The sequence below is a fragment of the Pituophis catenifer genome, unplaced genomic scaffold (assembly GCF_029215685.1).
Source record: "Pituophis catenifer annectens isolate HBS135680 unplaced genomic scaffold, rPitCat1.0.hap2 SCAF_1, whole genome shotgun sequence".
In the NCBI taxonomy this organism is placed as follows: domain Eukaryota; kingdom Metazoa; phylum Chordata; class Lepidosauria; order Squamata; family Colubridae; genus Pituophis; species Pituophis catenifer.
In genome coordinates, this window is record NW_027256881.1 from 235,161,677 (window position 1) to 235,188,494 (window position 26,818).

The 26,818-nt window shown below is 37.6% G+C and overlaps 4 protein-coding genes across 4 annotated transcripts; all 4 read left to right on the forward strand.

Annotated features, from left to right (window-relative positions):
* Positions 1 to 670: 670 nt before the first annotated feature.
* On the forward strand, positions 671 to 1,636 carry LOC139327381 (olfactory receptor 4S2-like). Its single transcript, XM_070957198.1, has one exon. It carries the CDS (start codon positions 686 to 688, stop codon positions 1,634 to 1,636), a length of 951 nt encoding a protein of 316 aa, XP_070813299.1. The 5' UTR covers positions 671 to 685.
* Positions 1,637 to 8,433: 6,797 nt separating this feature from the next.
* LOC139327382 (olfactory receptor-like protein OLF1) lies at positions 8,434 to 9,596 on the forward strand. Its single transcript, XM_070957199.1, has 2 exons — positions 8,434 to 9,344; positions 9,563 to 9,596. The coding sequence occupies exons 1-2, from the start codon at positions 8,434 to 8,436 to the stop codon at positions 9,594 to 9,596; spliced, it is 945 nt and encodes a 314-aa protein (XP_070813300.1).
* Positions 9,597 to 14,750: 5,154 nt separating this feature from the next.
* LOC139327383 (olfactory receptor 4S2-like) lies at positions 14,751 to 15,707 on the forward strand. The gene has a single exon (XM_070957201.1). It carries the CDS (start codon positions 14,751 to 14,753, stop codon positions 15,705 to 15,707), a length of 957 nt encoding a protein of 318 aa, XP_070813302.1.
* A 6,011-nt stretch (positions 15,708 to 21,718) lies between these two features.
* On the forward strand, positions 21,719 to 22,684 carry LOC139327384 (olfactory receptor 4S2-like). Its single transcript, XM_070957202.1, has one exon. The coding sequence runs from the start codon at positions 21,734 to 21,736 to the stop codon at positions 22,682 to 22,684; it is 951 nt and encodes a 316-aa protein (XP_070813303.1). The 5' UTR covers positions 21,719 to 21,733.
* The last annotated feature ends 4,134 nt before the right edge of the window (positions 22,685 to 26,818 follow it).

Consider the following 26,818-nt stretch of genomic DNA (forward strand, 5'->3'; position numbering starts at 1 on the left):
ACTCAATTCTCTGCAAGAGATTCTGAAAACCCCGTGTATAAAAAGGGAAAACAGGATTTGAAAAATTTATTCTTGTCACGGGTCTTTCTTACTGCTAGATGACTAAATCAGGACATTGGCTATGGTTTACATTTACATCCAACAGAACAAAACAACACCAATGGCATTCAGGGATGCTTTTCTATAAAACCAGTAGCTGATTTTGGAGCATCTATGAAATGTGAAGATTTTGATAGGGTTGTTTGTATGACTGAATGAAACCATGATTGGTCAACATGATGTTTGAATAAACATTGAAAAAAATGCATTTGATGTTTAAACATTTCACTTTACAAATTTCTGATTTGACTTTACAAGTTTGTATAGGTTACAAACTTTTTTTTTAAAGAAAAGTTTCTCCAATGTCCTATATTAATATTGCTTTGATTCAGTACTTCCTAAAGTGACTTCTCTGATTTGCTGAATACACATTAAATTTCTGACAACTGTTTATCTTCATTAAATTTTAGGGTAAACATTCCTTGCATGTGAAGGAATCAGGACCTTGAGAACATCCAATTCAAGATTTTTTTCAATCTGTGTTGGTGTGTATACATTTTTTTTGTAAGAAAAACACTAAACCTTTAATCACCAGTATTCCTAATTTTAAATGATATGTTATAATGTGTTATCTAAGTTTAAGAATATGAAGAACCAAAATAATGTATCTGAATTCATCTTGCTGGGGCTTACTCAGGATCAAGAGTTGCAGAAAATCTGCTTTGGTCTGTTTTTGATCTTCTACATGGCAATTCTGCTGGGGAATCTACTGATCATAGTCACAATCAAGAGCAGTCGCCACCTGATTTCTCCAATGTATTTCTTTCTCAGTTACATTTCTTTCATAGATATCTGTTATTCCTCTGTCACTGCTCCCAAACTGATAGCGGACTTCCTTGTGAAGAAGAAAACCATCTCTTTTGTTGGTTGCATAGTACAGCTTTTTGGGGTTCACTTTTTCGGTTGTACTGAAATTTTTCTTCTCACAGTGATGGCTTATGACCGATACATTGCAATCTCCAAGCCTCTCCATTATAGCACTGTTATGAACAAGAGGGTCTGCAGTTGGATGGTGTTTATGTCATGGCTGGGTGGCTTTGTACATTCAATGGTACAGACACTCCTTACTACACAGCTGCCCTTCTGCGGGCCTAATGAAATCGATCACTATTTTTGTGATGTTCACCCTTTATTGAAATTAGCCTGTGCTGATACCTACATTATTGGACTTATTGTCATTGCCAACAGTGGCATGATTTCCCTCAGTTCTTTTCTTGTGCTGACTTTTTCTTACATTGTTATCCTACTCACAATCAGAACTCGTTCTTCTGAAGGCCGTCTCAAGGCTCTTTCCACTTGTGGCTCTCACATCACAGTTGTGATTCTGCTTTTTGGCCCCTGCATCTTCCTTTACATGAGGCCTTCGACCACATTCTCAGAGGACAAAAGTGTGGCTGTTTTCTATACTATTATAACTCCTATGCTCAATCCTTTAATTTACACTTTGAGAAATGAGGAGGTAAAGAATGCCATGAGAAAATTATGGAGCAAAAATGTAATTTTGTCTAGGAAATTAAAAGTGGATTTAAAAATATAACCTTGGTTTAATCACATGTCATATCAATGGTTCAGAAAAGTGTATTAGTATCAGAACTGAGGCTGTTGGAAAAGATATTTTTCTATCTTTAAGCAAAGTTTAAATAAAAATGCATCTTTGCTTCTTGAAATAATAAGTGAGATGTCTAATTAGTATGCCTTAAGTTTTAATGTAAAGGTAAAGGTTCCCCTCGCACATATGTGCTAGTCGTTCCCAACTCTAGGACACAGTAGGATTTGTGGGAGCGGAAGGTGGGCAGTTTAGCGGTTCGAATCCCTAGTGCTGCATAACAGAGTGAGCTCCCATTACTTGTCCCAACTTCTGCCAACCTAGCAATTCGAAAGCACATAAAAATGCAAGTAGAGAAATAGGGACCACTTTGGTGGGAAGGTAACAGCGCTCTGTGCGCCTTTGGGGTTTAATCATGCCAGCCACGACCATGGAGACGTCTTTGGATAGCGCTGGCTCTCCGGCTTTCAAACGGAGATGAGCACCGCCCCCTAGAGTCGGGAATGACTAGCATGCATGTGCAGGGGTACCTTTACCTTTAAGTTTTAATGCAATGTATAAAGGATGTTTTTCCCTAAGATTCACGGTTACTGAAAGAAGATTTAATTTCTTGTCCTGATAAACACTGAAAACTGTAACTGTTACATCTTGAGATTTAATATTTAGTTAAAAATAAATATTGTTGTTACAACTCATGTTGCTATTTACCTGTGTGGTCAACACAGAGGGAAAAATGTTTCACTTATTTTTTGTAAAGCTCATATAATGTCGTTATCTGTGTTTCTGGAAGGTTAATTTATTCTTCCCCTGCTGTGATAGTTCTATTCTGGTAATTCAAAGAGCACTTTTGTGTGTTAACTATTTGAGAGGTACCAGGAAGTTGTATAAGTCTTAACTCTATTTAGTCACATTTGAATGCAATTACTGTTTAGAATCATTTGCATCTGATGAAATCCATGCAGAAAATTAATTTTAAAAACACACAGCTTACCTGCCTAGCAGCAGATAGTCAAAGATTATATCTGAATCCTGTTGGCAGTATATATGTGTTCTCAAGCTTCAAAAGAAACACTAAAAAGGGCCTAGTTTCCTGATGTTTTTGCTTTGCAAAAAATAAAGGAGAATAGGTGTCTATGTTTGGATAAATTGGAGAATTCCAAAGACTTTTTTTTTTAAAAAAAAGATGGCTTAATTGTATGACTTTAGAGATGAGAGGGAGTGTGTACATCATAAGATACCAAGATGCAGATGCAGATGCAGAATTGTGGTGTTTAGTGATGACATCATCGGTTGCATGCTGTTATATTGGTGTCATTGGGATTTATTATGCATGTTGTTGCTTATCATCCATACTGAAAAAATTGAATTAAAATTAACGTACAGAAGACCAAACTAATAATAACAGGTAGAACAACCACCCTTAGAACTGACAATAAAGACATCCAAATGGTGATAACGTCTGCCTTTTATGATGTACCATCAATAGTAAAGAAACAAGCAGTCAAGGAATATATTACAGACTAGCACTCAGTAGAACAACCATGAAGGCCTTGGAAAGTGTATTCAGACAAAGTGATGGGTCTATACCTATAAAAATCAGGATCATGCAAGCCATGATATTCTCTATGATCTTCTATGGAAGCAAGACAAAAATTATTTACACCTGCCTAGCCTTTATCATTTTTATAAATAATTCAGGTGACAAACATAGCTAATACTTGGTCCTCCTCAGTGGTGGGTTCCTCCCGGTTCCGCCCAGTTCTGCCAAGCCGGTAGAGGTAACAATATGACATCACCAAACCGGTTCTGCCCCCCCCATGTTATTCTTACCTTTTATTTGGTCCCACCCCCAATCTATTGCTGCCTTCTGAATCCCAGCTGATGGGCTATAAGGAAAAAACTGTTTAAACTCTTGCTGTGGGGCTTCAAAGGGCCGCCCTACAGCTGATCAGTGGTAAAGGCAGTTTGGTGGTAGACCGGTACCTCCAAAAACAAATGAGTAGACCGGTGCCTGCAAAAATACATGAGTAGACCAGTGCCTGCAAAAATAAATGGGTAGACCAGTGCCTGCAAAAATACATGGTTAGACCAGTGCCTGCAAAAATAAATGGGTAGACTGGTATAGCTCTACAAGCAGTTAAAAGCCTGGTAGACCAGTACTTCTGCTAAATCCTAAAGAATTGTCACATGACCATCAAGCCACACCCACAAAATAAGCCACGCCCACAGAACCGGTAGTAAAAATTTTTAGAACCCACCCCTGGTCCTCCTCCTCCTATTGTGATTTCCTGTGCATGTCGAGAATCAGTGGATAAGAGTTTTGGCAACACAGAACTTTTTGGCAGAGAGAAGCCCAGCTCAAGAAAGTGTGCAGTCCTGAGCTGGATGGAGGAAAGGGAAAGAAGTTCACAGTAGCCACATCATAGAATCTCCCAGGATATATCTAGTAAATCAGAAGGTTATAATGTAGTTCAGTCCATTATGTATATGAAAATAAAGGATTGGACTGGTAGGTAGGGTACATAGCAGCTGCAAGACACAGATAAGTTCCCTCCCAGAGCCACAGAACTGCTCCCACTCTCATTTCCACTTCAAGGATGTGGAATGGATGTCAAGTAATAAGTGCCAGTCTGAGAATAGGCTTTCCATGGCTATTGTTGCCACTATAATTCACTAAAAGTTGTGTGACTTGTGCAGACCCCAAAACCAAGGAAGGCTGGCATAACAGCCAGAATAGAAAATGCAGCCATACTGACTATCAGAAAGATCTGTCTTCTAGCTTCATGTTCCTCCAACCAGAAGCACTGTGCCAATAACTACCTTATTAGCCAACTTCTGATCAATGGTGCACTCCATCTGCCACACTGCCATTGGAATGCTAGGAAGCCTCCATCAGTTGCCCAACTGGGAAGGCATTAAAAGAAATAATTAGTGCCATGAGATATAAGAAAGTTAAAAAAAATGGTGTGCCAGTTTTGGGCCATAACTGGTAGTCAAAAACAGATGGATTAAAACCTCTTGCAGAAGAAGGTTCAATTAGATGGAAAGAAGGAAGAGAGAAGGCAATTGCGTTTAGACAGTTTTGGGCCAATGAAGGATGTTTGAATTATGGACCAACAGATAAGACAGGGATTGTGCCAAGGACTAAAGAGGCAAAAATAAAACCCAGAAGTGTTAGGAAAGGTGTAAAAGACCATGGAGGTACAAGATGGACAGGAGACATCTGAAGCTATGGGGGAGAGGGGAGGAGAAAAAGAGCAGAACCTGTGGCACAACATAGTTGTTCCCTTCGGCACTTTTCAAGAGAGAAAGAGTGTCAATTTATGGAAACAAATACTTGAAAGAGGTTTTGAAAGGAATGACTATTATACTAGTTCCATAATTACATTATTATTCTGTAAAATGACTGGTGTGTTACTTTAATCAGAAGCAACCCTTTATATAGAACAAAGTAAAGGAGTGTGCATTCAATCAATTCTGCTCCCTAGACTTACAGAGACATAAAAATAATAATTGGTATTGGTGGCTTATTTTTGTTTTCTTCAAAGATTAACAATATTTGGATTTTTAAACACGCAGCTAAGGCTACAGTACTTTATAAGTTGCCTTAGCATTATGTAAGACAAATCATTTATTTGAAACACCCCCATGAAATAATATTCCATGTCATATTTATTGTAGACTTCATTAAATTATCACAAGTTTAATATAAAATGTTACTGTGGCCAGGGGGGCTTTTTATCAGGTTCACCTGATTTCCCAGTTGCACCCCTTTCTGGATTGGGACGCCTTGCGCACTGTCACTCATGCCCTCGTCACTTCCCGTCTGGACTATTGTAACGCTCTCTACATGGGGCTCCCCTTGAGGAGCACCCGGAGGCTCCAACTGGTCCAGAATGTGGCCACGTGAGTAATGATGGGGGCGACCCGTCACTCCCATGTAACACCCCTCTTGCGCGAGCTGCACTGGCTCCTGGTGGTCTTCTGGGTGCGCTTCAAGGTGTTGGTTACCATCTTTAAAGCACTCCATGGCTTAGGACCTGGTTATCTACAAGACTGCATTCTGCCACTGATTGCCTCCCACTGATCGGTACGCTCACGCAGAGAGGGCCTCCTCAGGGTGCCGTCAGCCAAACAATGTAGACTGGCGACCCCCATGGAGAGAGCCTTCTCTGTGGGGGCCCCTGCCCTCTGGAATGAATTACCCCCGGACATACGAAGGATCCCCGACCTCTGCGCCTTCCGTCGTGCAGTGAAGACCCTGTTATTCCAGCAAGCCGCTCTGATGGGATAAATGATTTTAATTTGGTTTTAATGGGGTTTTAAAAATTGGTTTTAAAAGGAGAGTTTAAAATTCAGCCTATGATTTAATTATTTTAATCTGCTTTTAAATTCTATTTTTGTACATTGTTTTTATTATGGCTGTTCACCGCCCTGAGTCCTTCGGGAGAAGGGCGGTATATAAATAAAATAAAATAAAATAAAATAAAATAAAATAAAATAAAATAAAATAAAATAAAATAAAATAATAAAATAAAATAAAATAAAATAAAATAAAATAAAATAAAATAAAATAAAATAAAATAAAATAAAATAAAATAAATAAATACTGTTCAAGGAAGAATGAACATATATTCCTATGGGCATAGTGAAGAAAAAGCTTGGTGTTCACACAAACCATAGAGGAATTGCCTGTTATTTAAATGATTTTCTACTTAAGGAGAAAAAAAAAACCATTTCACTGCACACTTCTTCCCTTTCTGAGCAAAGCTACCTTTATAACCTCAGGGTCCAAGGACTTAAGCTAGACACTAAACCACCTTTTATTACTGCAGTAGTGGGAAAGCATCGAGAGTCCATTAAGGCAATGCGTTTTTACAAGAGGTAAATCTTGTAATTTTGAGTTAGGATCGGAAATGAGATCATCTGTCAATTAGAACAATAAAGGATTTTAAGTTACTTTTGCATTGGGCTAGGAAGCCCCGCTGAATGCTCAAAATGCCTAAAAATATCAAATGGAAAGTATAGAAATAATTTTCTTTAATCTAATTTATAATTAGCATTACTTTCTAAAACATTCTGGTAAAGAGTTAACAAGTTAATTACATTATTTTTCAATATTTATGGCTGCAAACCCAATTCAAACATGTTTGTTTAGGCCACTTTTTATAGATCCAGACAAAAAGAACATGAAAAGAAAAACCTTGTAATTATTATTTTTGTTTTGTTTCTATTTGTTGTCTATCTCATTTTTCCTCCAAGGGGACACAATGGGTGAGCAGAAGGATTTATTTCTTCTTTTTCAAAGGAAGGGATGTTCAAAGTGAATATCAATGAAAAAAATTAAGTCAACATACTAACTTGTATTTCAGCTAGTATGATAGAAATGTAGAAAAACACCAGGTGTCTTTCAATTAGCATTTCTCAAACTAGCCTACTTTCAAGAAGTGGCTTTTGTGGAGAAAAATTGGAGTGACTTGCCGTACAGGTTTTTGCTCTTGAAGGACAGGCAGAGGATATATTAAAGAAAAGCATTTAAAACAGTGCTTCCAATTTTTTTTCCTTCATTACCCAAAACTGCTTATCAGAAAGTCCTTATTATCCAATGTGAGTCAATTAAAATGTCCCTATTGTGACTGGGTAATGAATTTGTGTGGTTATCCAGAGCAAACTATTTTTACCAACCTTTGGGTAATTTACCAGGTTTGGGAAGCACTGATTTAAAACCTATAAGTAGATTTAAAAGTAAACAGTATCTACAACATACTGTGGGATTGTGAACTTGTCTTTCAAAGTCCAGGAAAACCTGAGTAGAAGCATCTTTCAGACTTTTTACATCAAGGTAGGAAGATTGGTATCTGCATATTATTTCCCAGGAGTTTGCAATTATTTAGGTAGCTTCATAATGACGAGTAAAATCAGAAGTTATGTTCAAATCTGCATAGCTCCTAAAGGGTTGCTCAAAGCAGGTTAAGTAGTAGAGTATTAAAGTATGGACTTCAATAAGCAAAGATTTTGCTTAAATATAAGAAAAAAAATATCTTCCTGACAATAAGAACAGTGGAAGTTGTGAGTTTTCTATCTCTGAAAGCTTTTAAGAAGAAGCTGGTCAGTTACCTGTTACAGATGGCTTAACAGGATTTCCTGCATATTGCAGAATTGGACTAGATGGCCCTTGTAGACATTTCTAATTTTATAATTATGTGATTCTATGAGGGTGTGGGGAGAATGAGCTTTCTTTAATTTTTATTTTTTCATATTTTTCTCTATAGTTGCAAATAGCTTACTTTGTACATTACAATCCCTTACACATACTACCCACAGAGAAATTCTTAGCAATTACCATGTGCATTACAGATCATATGAGAGCATATTGTGTCATTAATTGCAAACTTATTTAAATGTGATATATATACATTGCTTAGTCATTTGTTTCCTTCCTTTATTGCAATCAGCTAATGTAAATTGCATGTAAATAAAATTAGTATCTAGAATAACTCAGTTGGATTGACTGTCCTTTGCATGACAAAATGCAAACTCTTTGCACTATGAATTAATTACAGAGTCCATTCCTTATAGTCAGGAAACTGTCTTTCCCTTCATAAACAATTAATCATTAATTCCTGTGCCTTCCAGGAAGTTCAAGATTTCACACTTTGGAGCAACTAAAACCATCCCCAAGAAGATCTCAGACACATCCAATTCTTTATTGTAAGGTAGTCACAAGATGATAATATGCTAAATCAGTACCCTCCCAACCCCACAAAAATATATGTTTTTTTAAAGAAATGATGGAGATAAATAGCACTGCTGTGACAGAATTCATTCTGCAAGGATTCACAGAGTACCCAAAGCTACAGAACAGTCTCTTCCTGACATTTCTTGTAATCTACCTTTGGATCTTGTTAGGGAATCTGGGAATGGTTGTGTTGATCAAGAGTAGTCCTCAGCTTGAGACCCCTATGTATTTCTTCTTGCAACATTTTTCATTAATGGATGCCTGTATAGCCTCAACTGTTGCTCCTAAAATGCTGCTGAACTTCCTGGCAAAGAGAAAGACCATCACCTATGGGGGCTGCATTGTCCAATTTTTCTTTTTTTGCACTTTTACAGATGTGGAAGCCTTCCTTCTGGCTGCCATGGCAATTGACCGCTATGTAGCTGTTTGCAAACCCTTGTCTTACACAGTTATCATGTCTAGATCCTTCTGTCTCTGGCTGCTTTGGGGAGCATATGCTGGGGGTATCTTGAGTTCTCTCATTCATACCTGTGCATCTCTAAGGCTCTCTTATTGTGGAAGGAATTCCATTAACCATTTCTTTTGTGACCTGGCTGCTCTGATGGCCCTTGCCTGTTCAGATACTTCCCTCAACGAGCTGCTGCTCTTCACCTTTGGCATCTTGGTTGAAGGCTTGAACACTGTGACTATTGCTGCCTCCTATAGCTTCATCATCATAGCAGTTGTCAAGATGCCCTCCTCAGGAGGTAGGCTGAAAACCTTCTCGACCTGTGCTTCCCACCTGACAACTTTTGCTTTGTTCCATGGCACCATCCTCTTTATGTACTTCCGACCCAAATCCAGCTTCTTCATGTACACTGACAAAAAAGTCTCTGTGTTTTACACTCTGATCATCCCCATGTTGAATCCTCTAATTTACAGTTTGAGAAATGCCGATGTAAAGGGGGCCCTCAAAAGATTGCTAAGGAAGGCAATAAACCCTCACTGATGCTCTTATTTTGGATAGCTGCTTCCCATCTTTCTCCCAAGGTGGTGCATATTCTTGCCTCCCAGCATGGTTTCATCTTCACAATCGTATTGGGAGGGAATTTTTTAAGAAGGTTCCTGAGTAAGCTCTGACCCTGATCTCCCAATGCTAACTCAGCAAACTAATCACTTCATTATGTAGTGATCTGTAGACTTGTGACCAACAAAATACTTTTACATAAATAGGGGTGTTGATCCAGAGGCTGAAGGAAAGATCTAAGGATATAACTATTTATTTAGCTTAAACGGTTTGGAACCATTACTGCTTCAGACAGGAAAGCGGTGCAGAGAATGGTGAAGATGGCAGAAAAGATTGTTGATAATTCACTTCCTTCTATCCAGGACATCGCATATAAGGATTACGTGAGCAAGGTACACAGGATTGTCTGGGATGCTACACATCCTCTTCATGACCTGTTTTCCTTGTTACCTTCTGGGAGGAGGCTTTGTGGTGTCTGAAGCAGAAGATCCAGATTTACTTACAGTTTTGTTCCATACAGTATCAACCTTGTGAACTCTCAAGCTTCCTCTTTCCACTATGTATTCAAAATGGACAGTGATTTATATATATGGATAGATATATACTTTCTTTTGAGAGCAGGCAACAGAATTTCATTTTTAATGTGTGTCAGTGTGCTCACAGTAAAAAAAAAAAATGACAATAAAGGTTATCTTATCATATCTGCAAATTTCTCTTTCAGTTTATGTTGTGGCAAAAGGAACAAAACCTGCATTGAGAACAAATTTTGCCCTTCATCTTCAAGGTTATCCTGCCTGAATTAATAGCTGGTATTGATTTTTTTAAAAAATTAATCACTGATCCAAGATAATGATTTCTAACTAAATGACTAGTCTTCTTTGTAGGGAATTGGAAGTTTATAAAGACAAATGTAATAGAATAGCATTTCACCAAATGCGAAAGAATGTTTGTCATCCCTCAGAATACAGATTCGATTTTCAAAAGAGAAAGTAATAGAAGGAAGAACCTTTTATCATTGCCTTAAAGATAAGAAAAATCTCAATTAACCAAAGATTAGAACTATTACAGCTTTATATTAAAAAATCCTACACTATTCTACCTACAGACAAACTGCAGGTTGGTAATACATCTCGTGTGCTGTAGTTCAGCCCATTTTCATTGATTGAAGCATCTTCCTACCTTTGCTGTTCAAATACAGTCCATGTGTAATTTATGGAAGGACTGCCTTCCCAACCTAGAAATTAGCAATAGATCAGGGGTGTAAAAACTTGATTTCATTGAGGGCCGCATTAGGGTAGTGTTTGACCTCAGGGGGCTGCGGTAGGCCTGGTCAGGGTAGGCATGGCCAGGCTAGGCATGGCCGGGTTGGACATGGCCATCTTGACATCACTTGTGTCGGGGGTACCTGTGGTGGCCAACTGCTAAGGCAGGACTTGCCTCAAACCGTCCCTCACTCTCATTATAATATTCCTTCCTTCCTTCCTTCCTTCCTTCCTTCCTTCCTTCCTTCCTTCCTTCCTTCTTTTTCTTACCCTCTTCATTCTCCTTTCCTCTTCCTTCCCCTCTTTCCTTATTTTTCCTTCCTTGCTCTCTTCCCATCTTCAGCACTATGCTTAGTAGTATTTATGGTATGTTTCATGCATTCACATTAACTATCATATGGTCAAAAGAATTTCAGGAGCTTTTATGTTGACCATATAGTGTCAGTGTTAGTCTATAGCATGTACAAAATGCAGCTGCTCATTTTCTAACTATTCAAAACTTGTATAGCAAAATAACACCAATATTGCAGGAGATGCATTAATTGCCAGTTGGTTTCTGAGTTCATCTTAAAGTAGTGGTTATTACTTATAAAGCTCTTTGCTAGCTTTGAACTGTATGATTTTATTCATTTATTAAATTTATCTGCCACCCATCTCACCTTCAAAAGCAACTAGAATCTTTCTGCCTTCTACACCTTGGCTGTTAAGTCATGGGCACAAGGAAGGACAGGACACGTAGTAAACTCCAACACCTTTATTAGCTCCGTAAATCGCAATGGCAATCCTAGCCACGGCAGCTCCTTTTATAGCTAGGAGCTGTCCGCGGCTACAGCCACTGACGGTCCTACGAATTTCCCGCTCGTGTCCCTGATTGGTCCGTTCAAATCTGCCATTCAATACTCAACATTGGCCAAGAGAGCAAAATTTCTCTCATTATGATCAGATAAAATTGTTAATGATTTCTTAAGAAAATTTCTATTACAGGAGGGGAAAAGAAAGGAATGAGACAACTTTTTAATTTTCATATGAAAAGATGAAAAGTAACTCCCTGCCTCCCTCAGTAGTGCAACACTGCCAGCGTCTTAAATGATTCTCTTTCCAGAAATAAACATAAAGATGAAGCTAGGATGCTAAAAGAAATCTTTAAACAAACTACCAATACTTATTTGAATGTAATATAAAATTTAGCTCCTTCATTGGCTCCTCCCCTTGCTGCCCTTCATTTTGTTCCTGGGCTCTTATTATCTTGGTTTATGATTTTGTATTAGTCCCTGACTCATATGTCTGTTCAAACTCTGCAAAAAGAATAATAGTGAGATATTCCAGCTCCACCACTCACCTCCCTAAGGATTCTATCAATGGACAAGTTTCATTCAGTAATGACCAAAGTTAATAACATTTTCCAAAACCAGAAATTTTAAAAATACTCTGTTTTCTGAGAACACTCCAAGAAAGTTAACAACTTAAGGGACATTGATTGTATGTATCCCACTGGCATTTAACTTATGAGTCATTATATTAATAGGACAGACATTTCCTGGAGCAGCAGAATACTGGTAAGCTGCTTTTTTGAAGGACGTGGTGCCAGCAAATATTTAAGGTATAATTTAGAGATTATTCATCCAGTAGCATAAAATATAGGGCTTTGTCTAAGCCTCCTTAGTTTTTATGTGCGTTTTGCTTTTCAACAATAATATCAGATATCAGGGCATAAAAAATTAATAATAAACATGGTATGCTATTCTGGAATGCATTTCTTTTTAAAAGATATATTGTGTCTTGACGTATGTGTCAATTACTTCCTTTCCTTTTAAAACAAAAACAAACAGGTTTCCAAATAATTCCACTGTAATCAGTAAAATCTAAATGAGCTTTTTGTCCACTGATTTAAAACTGCATGAAAGCAATATATGTTCGTGTCTATTTGTTAGTAATCTTACTATTGGTCTCAGTGTTTTCTTTTTAAATAAAATTACCCGATGCATAGTAGAGATATTGTTTAGCCAGATTACATAAAATGCAGAAAGATTTGCTTTACAGATTATTACAATAATAAAATAAGAAGCCTACTTATTATGAACTTTTCAGGATTAGTTGATTTAAGTGATGAAGATCTGTAACATGTCTCTCCTAACCCCTTGTTTGTTCCATGTAATCTACAAATATGTTGGAAACTAATTTCTGCATTTATTAGACTATAAGAATTCTTATATACTTCCTCTGAAAAATATCTCTGCTTACTGAAGTGGCGGGCAACATTTTGGCAGTCAGAAGCTGAACATATTTAGCAAGGTACTCATATAAAAATGTCAAGGTAAAGAGCAGGAGCAGAATTTTGAATACTTTTTTCTCTTAAGGGAATGAAAATCTTACCCATCTCCTTCTCCCACACCTGAAAATCAGTAAGAAATATTCACTGAGAAATGCACAAGTATGAGAATGAAAGTTTATTGTACACTAGTTGATTTAAAGAAAGCATTCAATAAAGTCTTGAATTAGGGAATGTTTGACATTAACATGGAGCTAAAGGATGATTCTGAATGTGATAAGAGCAGTATATGAGGGAAATCAAGCATGTATGAGAATAAATCAAATATATCACAGTTCAACACTGAGGAGGTATAATGTCCCTTAGTTTTTAATGTGCATATGGATGCATGTATAAGGAATGCTTGTAGTAATGTTAGAGGCATCTGACTGAGGATGTGAATAAGGAGGAGGATGAATGAGGATGCAGTTTTGTGTGCAGACAATATATTGTTTCTGTGGATTATATTACTAAATGTAAGATAAATTGTATGATAAAATGAGAAGTAGGGATCTTATAAAGCTGTATATCAAGAATCAAGATATTTAATTTGTAAGTGGCAGAAAAACTGGGTGAATGCTTGCAGAATGTTATACATAAATGGAAGAAAAATACAGCAAGCTGATGAATTTGTGTCCCTTGGTAGAATGGTTTACTAAAGAGGAGAAAACAACTGAAAATTTTATGAGCTACAAACATTGGTGTAAACATGGTGGGAGGTATGTGGTTTGTTGCAAGGAAGGAATATTTGTCGTCAGAAGCAACAACACTTATGTGTGAGAGTGTGCTTTTCCCCACTCTGATATATAGAAGTGCGAGTTGGGTGTATTAGGAAAGACATGAGAGTAAATTGAATGCAATAGGAACAGAGCCCTTAATATTGGAAGTGTATTTGCAATAAAAGAAGAAGATAGGGTCAAGAATAGATGAGTGTTGAATGAATATGGATGGAAAACAAACATGAATGATTAGTATGGAAGAAGTATATTGAGGAGATTTAGTCATATAGAGATAACTTAAGAGACTGAATCATATCACAAACTTATAAAGGAGCAAGGTCAAGAGAAAGGAAAGATGAGAAAGTTATAGTTGGATGAAGTTGATTCTCAGAAAGAGGTGAAGAGAACAAAACAGATTATGTGTGAATATAGATGTGTTTGAAGCAGAGAATGTTTTGCAAGAATGGAAAGATTATGGAGAAGAACAATGCATGTTGTTGCTATAAACTGATTAAACTATCTTCTCTTCCCTTCCTTCCCCTGTCCTCATTCCTTCAGTTTATTTGGCTTACTATTTCTGACTCTCTTTCTTTGCTTTCCATAATACTATTTACTCTGAATGGGAATAGCACGATAGGGATAGATATAGTGGATTGGTGGATGGAGTAGATAGGGTGGATGGATGGATAGAATTTTGAAGTGGTACCAAAAGAAGCTCTGGAATTTCTGCTTATCAATTTCTATTTTAATATTCCCATGTTTGTTTATTTTGTAAGAAAAAAAAAAGGTAATAGCAACTGGAAAATAAAACAGCATGAAGTACTTTCCCCTGATGCACCACTGTTTTTAAAAATGTTATGAGAACATTTATTGATTTATGCATAGACTCTCAATCAAGAATTCAAGTATATGATCCCAGGTCTGCCATCTGAAATGATTAATATGTACTCTGTATCTTTGGACATCTATCACAATTCTTTTAGGCATGTTAGATCAGACATAAATAATCAGAAATATATGTTAATAAAATATGTCAGTCAATATTTATGCTGTTTTGCAGATCGTTTAGGTATGGACTTCCCATCCATGACATTCCACACAAACAATGTGACTGAATTTATCCTCTTTGGCCTCACGCAAAATGAAGAAACCCAGAAAATATGCTTTGTCCTGTTTCTGTCCTTCTATTTAATCATTGTGCTGGGCAACCTTCTTATAGTAATCACTATAATCTTCAGCACCCACTTGACATCTCCCATGTATTACTTCCTCAGTTACTTATCCTTTGTGGACATCTGCTATTCATCAGTCACAGCTCCCAAAATGATTGCAGATTTTCTTCTGGAAAGAAAAACCATCTCATTTATTGGCTGCATAGCTCAGCTCTTTGGAGTCCATTTCCTTGGCTGCACAGAGATCTTCATTCTTACAGTGATGGCGTATGACCGGTACATTGCGATTTGCAAACCACTCCACTATACCACCATCATGACTAGGCGAATCTGTGGGCAGATGGTAGCAGCTTCTTGGGTTGGAGGATTTCTGCACTCCTTGGTGCAAACTCTTCTCACCACCCAGCTTCCTTTTTGTGGCCCCAATGAAATTGACCATTATTTTTGTGATGTCCACCCTCTACTGAAATTGGCCTGTACAGATACCTATATAGTTGGTGTCATAGTAGTTGCGAACAGTGGGATGATTGCTTTAAGCTGCTTCCTCATTTTAGTGGTGTCATATATTGTAATCTTGGCCTCCTTGAGATCTCATTCTTCTGAAGGACGTCGTAAGGCTCTTTCTACTTGTGCTTCCCATGTCACAGTAGTGATTTTATTTTTTGGGCCATGTACCTTTACCTATATACGCCCTTCTAGCAACTTCTCAGAAGATAAGACAGTAGCTTTGTTTTATACGGTTATCACTCCGATGCTGAACCCATTAATCTATACATTAAGAAATTCAGAGATGAAGAATGCCATTAAAAAATTATGGAGCAGAAAAATATTTTCAACTGAAAAAACAAATATGTAAACAGAGCATGCATAGAAATAGTTAAAACATCTTTTTGTGAAGATTTTATTTTACTTCTGTCAATAAATTATGCTGCTTTTAATATAGTTATTCCATTGACACTTTGCATTTTACTTTGTTATACTTTGTTGTAAATCATTTGATGATTTGATTATAGAACAATATAACACTGGATTGAACCTCACTTGGTAGCAGGGAATAAGTTAACAAATAAATCAAATTTGGTTTGACAAAGCATTCAAGATTTCCCATTGGGATTTTATTATTTTATACAGTTTCTCTTTGTTAACTTTATTTAGATATATGCACAGGTTCTAGCAGGTATGTGAAACTGCAAACTGATTTTGACCATACAACATTGGACATCACCTTTTGGAAGCTCAAATCCAGGTCAGAAAATGTTCTAGCTACAAAACCATCACACACTGATACAGAAATGCATAGCAAGGCAATCAAGAGGAATGCTGCACATTCCAATATAAAAATGCAGAGGACTAGACAGTTGCCACTAGCTCAGCAAAAATATCCTGTGATATATTACACTAAAGAGATCACAGTTTTGAATCATCCCCACCCCACAACAAATTATTGTATTTTTCCTTACCATAATAGCAACAGGTCTATGAATCTAAATCCATGCAGGGATTCTCCTACCTTAGTGTAAAAAAAAAAAGGCTGGCCTGAGGAGGAAACTGCATACAATTTCTCTAACTCTCGCATAGATATTCCCATTTACTGAAAGAGATAGCATTTTCTGAGAGGACTAGCTCAAATATATCCAGGAAACATGTCATCCACTACACAAAAGGTAGAGCTGGGTTTGGGACAGAATTTACAACAATTACAAGTTAGGTTGGAATTTGGGTTGTAAGTCATTTTGATTGTTAAGTGGATCACCATGTGACCTGACTTGAGTAATGATGGTTGTTAACTGAATTGTCCACTTAATGGGCAAAAAATGTCAGAAACCAACAACCAAAGTAACATGACTGTGGTCTGATTGTGAATGCTGATTGTAAATGTAAACCAGTTGTCATGTACCTGAAATGTGATCATGTGTTCATTGGGGGAAGCGGTGGTCGTAACTTTGAGGACAGGCCATTGTAGGCTCTCTCATAATTTTGAATTGTTGTTTAGCAACTGGTAGTTAAACAAGGACTACCTGTATCCTTGAAGCCCCATTAATTGCTGAAAAGAGGATTTTCCACAATATAGCCAAACTGGACAAAGTGTTGTAGTTTGCAGATACAAAATCAGTTATACAATATTACCGTAATGGTATGTGAGAATGACATTTGGAAGACAAGGCAAAGAGACACGACCAAGGGAATGATCAAATAAAAGGCAGCTGAGCCTGCAGCAAGAATGTGGGTGGACCAGAGGGTCAGAAGAGATGTGCCCTAGTTTGGGAGCTGTTAAGGGGATGAGGGTACAGAAGTACTTTCAGACTTACAAGATCCTGTTAATGTAGCTTTTCAACAAAGTCGAATTAGGTCATCTCATTGTGTTTTCTGTCTGGTGTTCCTCATAAGGCTGACATCAATCTTCCAAGACTCATGCTCACTTTCAAAGAGAGGACGTTTAGGAATGACCTCCAATTCCCAGAGGATTCAACTATCCACCGAGGATCTATAGCAATTGATGAGCAAGGGCCATGTCTACATTGTTTCCTAACCTATGCTGCAGATAACTAGATATGAGATCCTGGGAGTGATATTAGGCTTTTGACAATAATTGGATGTTTTGTGCTATTCTTCTGGCTCTCTGCTGTGCAGCAACATCTGTGCTAGAGCTGCCTAATACTGCTTTCCTTCACAAGAACCTTGAGCTAAGGTGGGGTGTGTGTCACTATTAGATTAGCATATGCCTGACATATATTTTCCCTCTTTTATTTATTGGCTTTTATATTGGACTGTTGTTTGGAACTTTGTATGCCATCCAGAGTCATTGATGAGTTGGATGTTTCAGGAAGCTTGGTTACTTAATGAAATAGTTAATTCTTGGTTATTACTAGAGTGGAAGCATGAAATTGAAATAGATGGGGATGAGGCAGACGGTGCAGCTGTAGGGATTAGATCATTGGACCAGCCAGACCTAAAAAGATTCAGATACACTGATAGCAGACATGCTATCAAATTGCTTTGGAGACATGTTCACATTGCTGCTATGCAAGGGCTTGTATTAACAATACTGATTATTTTAAAGAACAGCTAATCTGTGGTGACTAAGAGAACTTGGATAAATCCTCAAGATATTTTAAAATAATGAAAGCTGCCCTGGGGGTGGGAACACAATCAAACTTGTAATCAAATTTGTGGGAGGACAGACTGCCTGAGTAGTTTATAGGCACCAGTGCTGCTTCCTTCTCATCCCTGTTTGTTCAGTTTCCATACCAGGATGATCCATCTGCCAATCAATTTGCAACTGCCAATCAAAAAAGCAGTTTGAAAAGATGCAGGCAGGAGGCAAGATGGCTGCCTGGGTGCTGTTATGCCACAGAACTTGTGAGAAAGATGCTGACTATACAGAGTCCAAGCCCAGGAGTCTAAATAAAGAAGTAAATTAAGGCAGCTCTGAAGAGAAGAGGCAATCAGAAAGTAGGCAGCAGCTGAGGAAAATGGGAGAGAGGGGCATTTATTTCCTTTCTTCAGACTAAAGAAAGAAAAAAGTTCATTGAGTTGTTTCCCTCAGATGGTGCAAAGATTGTGAAGAGAAGAAAACACTAGAAGCCCAGCCAGGAATGAACAAGCAGAAAAAGTAAAGAAAAAGTAAAGGCTTTGGCAGAACATAAATAGAAGGCAGAACCTAAATATAGTACTAAGAGTCCAGAAGTAAAAAAACCACTGGCATATTATTGTCTCTCTCTCCTACTAGTGGCTGTATCATCAAGGAGTGCCCAGTCATGATAATCTGCTTATCTTTGGCCATGACAGTAGGCAACTTTTGAATAATAGTGGGTACATTCAGCCCCTAAACTCTCTGGAAGGCTTCAGTATATCATCCAATGAAGAGGTGATATAACTCCTTGGGGATCAAAGTTTTCTTCTTTTTCTTCTAGAAAGCTTTAAGGACGAGAATATGACTGGGAGACAGACCACTTCCATTTCCAAAATGAGCCTCAAAGAAATATCCCAAATCATTATTTTTAGACTCGTTTGTGGCCATTTGCAGGATTTTGATTGAGAATCTATTTGGTTCTATGCAAATTCCACTTCTTTCTAAGTTTCAACACACACACTGGGAAGAAAGGAAAAAGAGAAAGGAGAAGAGTTGGATCAATCAATAAAAATCTGTTTGTCACAGTGACCTGCAACCATCATTTCTACCTGATTGTATCTGCCATGCTGACCTGCAGTTTTTTCCCCCCTGCAAGATTCCTTGGGGGAAAGTTGGGTGCATTTTTCAGAGCAGGGTGAAAGTGACAAAGGTCCTGCAATCACCCAAATTTGTTTTCTTTTACAACACTTTGGCTTACAGGTATAGGTGAATCCTTGAAATTGGATTGCCTTGTTGTGACACTGCAAGATTAAAGATTGTGGAACTTTAGATCCTAGGATTATTCCCACTAAATTCCAGTGTTCCTCTTCCTTTTTCTTGCATCCCCTTTAATTACTTTCTTTGTTTCTTATCATGTACATATTTTTGTACATTTCCATGGATGCCTGTAAGGACTGGGTTTTTTTCATTTTGTCCAGAAGATGTGTTAGAACAGAGGTCTTCAAACTTGGCAGAAGACTGCTATAAGACTTCACTTTAAATAGGTGCTAATTAACTACTACAAAATAAATTGGATTGAGTTGTATAGTTAAAAAGAGCTCATAATTTAGCATTTATTTTCTTTTGAGAAAGATTGAAATTCTTCTGGGAGGTTGTTAACTGGATCAGTGATGTAATGGTAGAATTTATTTAAACATTTCATTTCATAGTTCTTAATAAGGCAAGAGAAATAACCTGTAAAAACAAGTTATTTTGATGGAGAGAGAAAGCTGCTATACCATTGGTTTCATTTGGGCTCTTCTTACACAGTGGGCAGCTGAAGAAAGGATACTATGGCTTACAGAATTGGAAAAGATGTAGGTAGGCAAAATTACAGAGCGTTCAAAGTCTTATTTATTGAAGAGCTTCATGGAAACTCTTCTGGTTGATAGATAGATAGATAGATAGATAGATAGATAGATAGATAGATAGATAGAGTAAGCAAAAATCTGAGGGCATCTTTGGTAGAGCTGGAAGATCCTGTAGACTAGAGAGGCCTCAACCAATTGGGTAATAATGGAGATTAGCTATAACTGACTATAAGTATGCAGAAGTGAGTTACTGTATTCCATAAAGATGCAAGTTCTACCTGGTTTCAAAGTTTTGTTTAAGACTTACTCTGTGGCATATATATGCTATTGAGAAATACTCTTGTTCTGCAATTATTTCCGATATGTATCTAAATTTAAAATAGTCATAATTTATCATGTACAATTTGGTTTTTCCTCCCCAAAGCACTAGGAGCTATTCTATTAATTACCAAATAAATATGGTAAAATTCCTAGCTGAATGAAAACATTAGGGAGGAGTAGCAGGGTAAGCTAACCAATGGGAAGGGAAAGAGTGAACATAACTACCATACTGGCCTGCAAAAATATGAATTACTATTAGGTAACATTTTCTATGTACGTGTCTTTAGTGATTCCTGAGCTTGGTTGTTTGCTGGTAGACATTTCATTGTTCAGTGCTACTGAAGATGGATGGTGACAAAATGTCTACAAGCAAATAACTAGGATCAGACAACACCAAGGATTCCACAGTTCAACTCTGAGCTATATATATATATTCTTCTATTGGTGCCTTTTGTAAACATGAAGCATCCAGGTTAGCCATTGTAGGAGGCTTTGAAAACAAGGGAAAACATGCTGGTTATATATAAGAATTTTTCAGTTCTTATACCATATTCTTATACCATCTATAACACAAATGCTGTTCATCTGAACTCTGTTTGTTTTGATTTTGGTTTTGATTTTACAGTAGTAGAACAAGCTCATTTAAGTTGCAGATCCTAACTGCATGTATGCCAATACAGTATTTAAACTTCTATGTCTTAGAAAATTCAGAGAAGGAATGTAGAAATCCAGATGATCATTACATAGCAACAATTTTAATGCCATTCAGTGCTTGTCTAAATGTTTACATCTCAGTCACAGTGTGACTTACTGTTTCATTTAAGCCAGTGGGCATTAAATTGCAGTCTTAATTATTTGGACTTCATCCAGTTGAAAAGAACAAAAAGGGCAGCAAGAGACGGTATTCCAATATTTGAGTGCCTTCTTATCTAGTAGAATATTACAACTCAATTCTCTGCAAGAGATTCTGAAAACGCTGTGTATAAAAAGGGAAAACAGGATTTGAAAAATTTATTCTTGTCACGGGTCTTTCTTACTGCTAGATGACTAAATCAGGACATTGGCTATGGTTTACATTTACATCCAACAGAACAAAACAACACCAATGGCATTCAGGGATGCTTTTCTATAAAACCATTTTGGTATAAAAAATTTTGGAGCATCTATGAAATGTGAAGATTTTGATAGGGTTGTTTGTATGACTGAATGAAACCATGATTGGTCAACATGAGGTTTGAATAAACATTGAAAAAAATGCATTTGATGTTTAAACATTTCACTTTACAAATTTCTGATTTGACTTTACAAGTTTGTATAGGTTACAAACTTTTTTTTTTAAAGAAAAGTTTCTCCAATGTCCTATATTAATATTGCTTTGATTCAGTACTTCCTAAAGTGACTTCTCTGATTTGCTGAATACACATTAAATTTCTGACAACTGTTTATCTTCATTAAATTTTAGGGTAAACATTCCTTGCATGTGAAGGAATCAGGACCTTGAGAACATCCAATTCAAGATTTTTTTCAATCTGTGTTGGTGTGTATACATTTTTTTTGTAAGAAAAACACTAAACCTTTAATCACTGGTATTCCTAATTTTAAATGATATGTTATAATGTGTTATCTAAGTTTAAGAATATGAAGAACCAAAATAATGTATCTGAATTCATCTTGCTGGGGCTTACTCAGGATCAAGAGTTGCAGAAAATCTGCTTTGGTCTGTTTTTGATCTTCTACATGGCAATTCTGCTGGGGAATCTACTGATCATAGTCACAATCAAGAGCAGTCGCCACCTGATTTCTCCAATGTATTTCTTTCTCAGTTACATTTCTTTCATAGATATCTGTTATTCCTCTGTCACTGCTCCCAAACTGATAGCGGACTTCCTTGTGAAGAAGAAAACCATCTCTTTTGTTGGTTGCATAGCACAGCTTTTTGGGGTTCACTTTTTTGGTTGTACTGAAATTTTTCTTCTCACAGTGATGGCTTATGACCGATACATTGCAATCTCCAAACCTCTCCATTATAGCACTGTTATGAACAAGAGGGTCTGCAGTTGGATGGTGTTTATGTCATGGCTGGGTGGCTTTGTACATTCAATGGTACAGACACTCCTTACTACACAGCTGCCCTTCTGCGGGCCTAATGAAATCGATCACTATTTTTGTGATGTTCACCCTTTATTGAAATTAGCCTGTGCTGATACCTACATTATTGGACTTATTGTCATTGCCAACAGTGGCATGATTTCCCTCAGTTGTTTTCTTGTGCTGACTTTTTCTTACATTGTTATACTACTCACAATCAGAACTCGTTCTTCTGAAGGCCGTCTCAAGGCTCTTTCCACTTGTGGCTCTCACATCACAGTTGTGATTCTGTTTTTTGGCCCCTGCATCTTCCTTTACATGAGGCCTTCGACCACATTCTCAGAGGACAAAAGTGTGGCTGTTTTCTATACTATTATAACTCCTATGCTCAATCCTTTAATTTACACTTTGAGAAATGAGGAGGTAAAGAATGCCATGAGAAAATTATGGAGCAAAAATGTAATTTTGTCTAGGAAATTAAAAGTGGATTTAAAAATATAACCTTGGTTTAATCACATGTCATATAAATGGTTCAGAAAAGTGTATTAGTATCAGAACTGAGGCTGTTGGAAAAGAGATTTTTCTATCTTTAAGCAAAGTTTAAATAAAAATGCATCTTTGCTTCTTGAAATAATAAGTGAGATGTCTAATTAGTATGCCTTAAGTTTTAATGTAAAGGTAAAGGTTCCCCTCGCACATATGTGCTAGTCGTTCCCGACTCTAGGACACAGTAGGATTTGTGGGAGCGGAAGGTAGGCAGTTTAGCGGTTCGAATCCCTAGTGCTGCATAACAGAGTGAGCTCCCATTACTTGTCCCAACTTCTGCCAACCTAGCAATTTGAAAGCACATAAAAATGCAAGTAGAGAAATAGGGACCACTTTGGTGGGAAGGTAACAGCGCTCTGTGCGCCTTTGGGGTTTAATCATGCCAGCCACGACCATGGAGACGTCTTTGGATAGCGCTGGCTCTCCGGCTTTCAAACGGAGATGAGCACTGCCCCCTAGAGTCGGGAATGACTAGCATGCATGTGCAGGGGTACCTTTACCTTTAAGTTTTAATGCAATGTATAAAGGATGTTTTTCCCTAAGATTCACGGTTACTGAAAGAAGATTTAATTTCTTGTCCTGATAAACACTGAAAACTGTAACTGTTACATCTTGAGATTTAATATTTAGTTAAAAATAAATATTGTTGTTACAACTCATGTTGCTATTTACCTGTGTGGTCAACACAGAGGGAAAAATGTTTCACTTATTTTTTGTAAAGCTCATATAATGTCGTTATCTGTGTTTCTGGAGGGTTAATTTATTCTTCCCCTTCTGTGATAGTTCTATTCTGGTAATTCAAAGAGCACTTTTGTGTGTTAACTATTTGAGAGGTACCAGGAAGTTGTATAAGTCTTAACTCTATTTAGTCACATTTGAATGCAATTACTGTTTAGAATCATTTGCATCTGATGAAATCCATGCAGAAAATTAATTTTAAAAACACACAGCTTACCTGCCTAGCAGCAGATAGTCAAAGATTATATCTGAATCCTGTTGGCAGTATATATGTGTTCTCAAGCTTCAAAAGAAACACTAAAAAGGGCCTAGTTTCCTGATGTTTTTGCTTTGCAAAAAATAAAGGAGAATAGGTGTCTATGTTTGGATAAGTTGGAGAATTCCAAAGACTTTTTTTTTTTAAAAAAAAGATGGCTTAATTGTATGACTTTAGAGATGAGAGGGAGTGTGTACATCATAAGATACCAAGATGCAGATGCAGATGCAGAATTGTGGTGTTTAGTGATGACATCATCGGTTGCATGCTGTTATATTGGTGTCATTGGGATTTATTATGCATGTTGTTGCTTATCATCCATACTGAAAAAATTGAATTAAAATTAACGTACAGAAGACCAAACTAATAATAACAGGTAGAACAACCACCCTTAGAACTGACAATAAAGACGTCCAAATGGTGATAACTTCTGCCTTTTATGATGTACCATCAATAGTAAAGAAACAAGCAGTCAAGGAATATATTACAGACTAGCACTCAGTAGAACAACCATGAAGGCCTTGGAAAGTGTATTCAGACAAAGTGATGGGTCTATACCTATAAAAATCAGGATCATGCAAGCCATAATATTCTCTATGATCTTCTATGGAAGCAAGACAAAAATTATTTACACCTGCCTAGCCTTTATCATTTTTATAAATAATTCAGGTGACAAACATAGCTAATACTTGGTCCTCCTCAGTGGTGGGTTCCTCCCGGTTCCGCCCAGTTCTGCCAAGCCGGTAGAGGTAACAATATGACATCACCAAACCGGTTCTGCCCCCCCCACGTTATTCTTACCTTTTATTTGGTCCCACCCCCAATCTATTGCTGCCTTCTGAATCCCAGCTGATGGGCTATAAGGAAAAAACTGTTTAAACTCTTGCTGTGGGGCTTCAAAGGGCCGCCCTACAGCTGATCAGTGGTAAAGGCAGTTTGGTGGTAGACCGGTACCTCCAAAAACAAATGAGTAGACCGGTGCCTGCAAAAATACATGAGTAGACCAGTGCCTGCAAAAACAAATGAGTAGACCAGTGCCTGCAAAAATAAATGGGTAGACCAGTGCCTGCAAAAATACATGGTTAGACCACTGCCTGCAAAAATAAATGGGTAGACTGGTATAGCTCTACAAGCAGTTAAAAGCTGGTAGACCAGTACTTCTGCTAAATCCTAAAGAATTGTCACATGACCATCAAGCCACACCCACAAAATAAGCCACGCCCACAGAACCGGTAGTAAAAAATTATAGAACCCACCCCTGGTCCTCCTCCTCCTATTGTGATTTCCTGTGCACGTCGAGAATCAGTGGATAAGAGTTTTGGCAACACAGAACTTTTTGGCAGAGAGAAGCCCAGCTCAAGAAAGTGTGCAGTCCTGAGCTGGATGGAGGAAAGGGAAAGAAGTTCACAGTAGCCACATCATAGAATCTCCCAGGATATATCTAGTAAATCAGAAGGTTATAATGTAGTTCAGTCCATTATGTATATGAAAATAAAGGATTGGACTGGTAGGTAGGGTACATAGCAGCTGCAAGACACAGATAAGTTCCCTCCCAGAGCCACAGAACTGCTCCCACTCTCATTTCCACTTCAAGGATGTGGAATGGATGTCAAGTAATAAGTGCCAGTCTGAGAATAGGCTTTCCATGGCTATTGTTGCCACTATAATTCACTAAAAGTTGTGTGACTTGTGCAGACCCCAAAACCAAGGAAGGCTGGCATAACAGCCAGAATAGAAAATGCAGCCATACTGACTATCAGAAAGATCTGTCTTCTAGCTTCATGTTCCTCCAACCAGAAGCACTGTGCCAATAACTACCTTATTAGCCAACTTCTGATCAATGGTGCACTCCATCTGCCACACTGCCATTGGAATGCTAGGAAGCCTCCATCAGTTGCCCAACTGGGAAGGCATTAAAAGAAATAATTAGTGCCATGAGATATAAGAAAGTTAAAAAAAATGGTGTGCCAGTTTTGGGCCATAACTGGTAGTCAAAAACAGATGGATTAAAACCTCTTGAAGAAGGAGGTTCAATTAGATGGAAAGAAGGAAGAGAGAAGGCAATTGCGTTTAGACAGTTTTGGGCCAATGAAGGATGTTTGAATTATGGACCAACAGATAAGACAGGGATTGTGTCAAGGACTAAAGAGGCAAAAATAAAACCCAGAAGTGTTAGGAAAGGTGTAAAAGACCATGGAGGTACAAGATGGACAGGAGACATCTGAAGCTATGGGGGAGAGGGGAGGAGAAAAAGAGCAGAACCTGTGGCACAACATAGTTGTTCCCTTCGGCACTTTTCAAGAGAGAAAGCTGCACTGGCTCCTGGTGGTCTTCTGGGTGCGCTTCAAGGTGTTAGTTACCATCTTTAAAGCACTCCATGGCTTAGGACCTGGTTATCTACAAGACTGCATTCTGCCACTGATTGCCTCCCACTGATCGGTACGCTCACGCAGAGAGGGCCTCCTCAGGGTGCCGTCAGCCAAACAATGTAGACTGGCGACCCCCACGGAGAGAGCCTTCTCTGTGGGGGGCCCTGCCCTCTGGAATGAATTACCCCTGGACATACGAAGGATCCCCGACCTCTGCGCCTTCCGTCGTGCAGTGAAGACCCTGTTATTCCAGCAAGCCGCTCTGATGGGATAAATGATTTTAATTTGGTTTTAATGGGGTTTTAAAAATTGGTTTTAAAAGGAGAGTTTAAAATTCAGCCTATGATTTAATTATTTTAATCTGCTTTTAAATTCTATTTTTGTACATTGTTTTTATTATGGCTGTTCACCGCCCTGAGTCCTTCGGGAGAAGGGCGGTATATAAATAAAATAAAATAAAATAAAATAAAATAAAATAAAATAAAATAAAATAAAATAAAATAAAATAAAATAAAATAAAATAAAATAAAATAAAATAAAATAAATAAATAAATACTGTTCAAGGAAGAATGAACATATATTCCTATGGGCATAGTGAAGAAAAAGCTTGGTGTTCACACAAACCATAGAGGAATTGCCTGTTATTTAAATGATTTTCTACTTAAGGAGAAAAAAAAAACCATTTCACTGCACACTTCTTCCCTTTCTGAGCAAAGCTACCTTTAT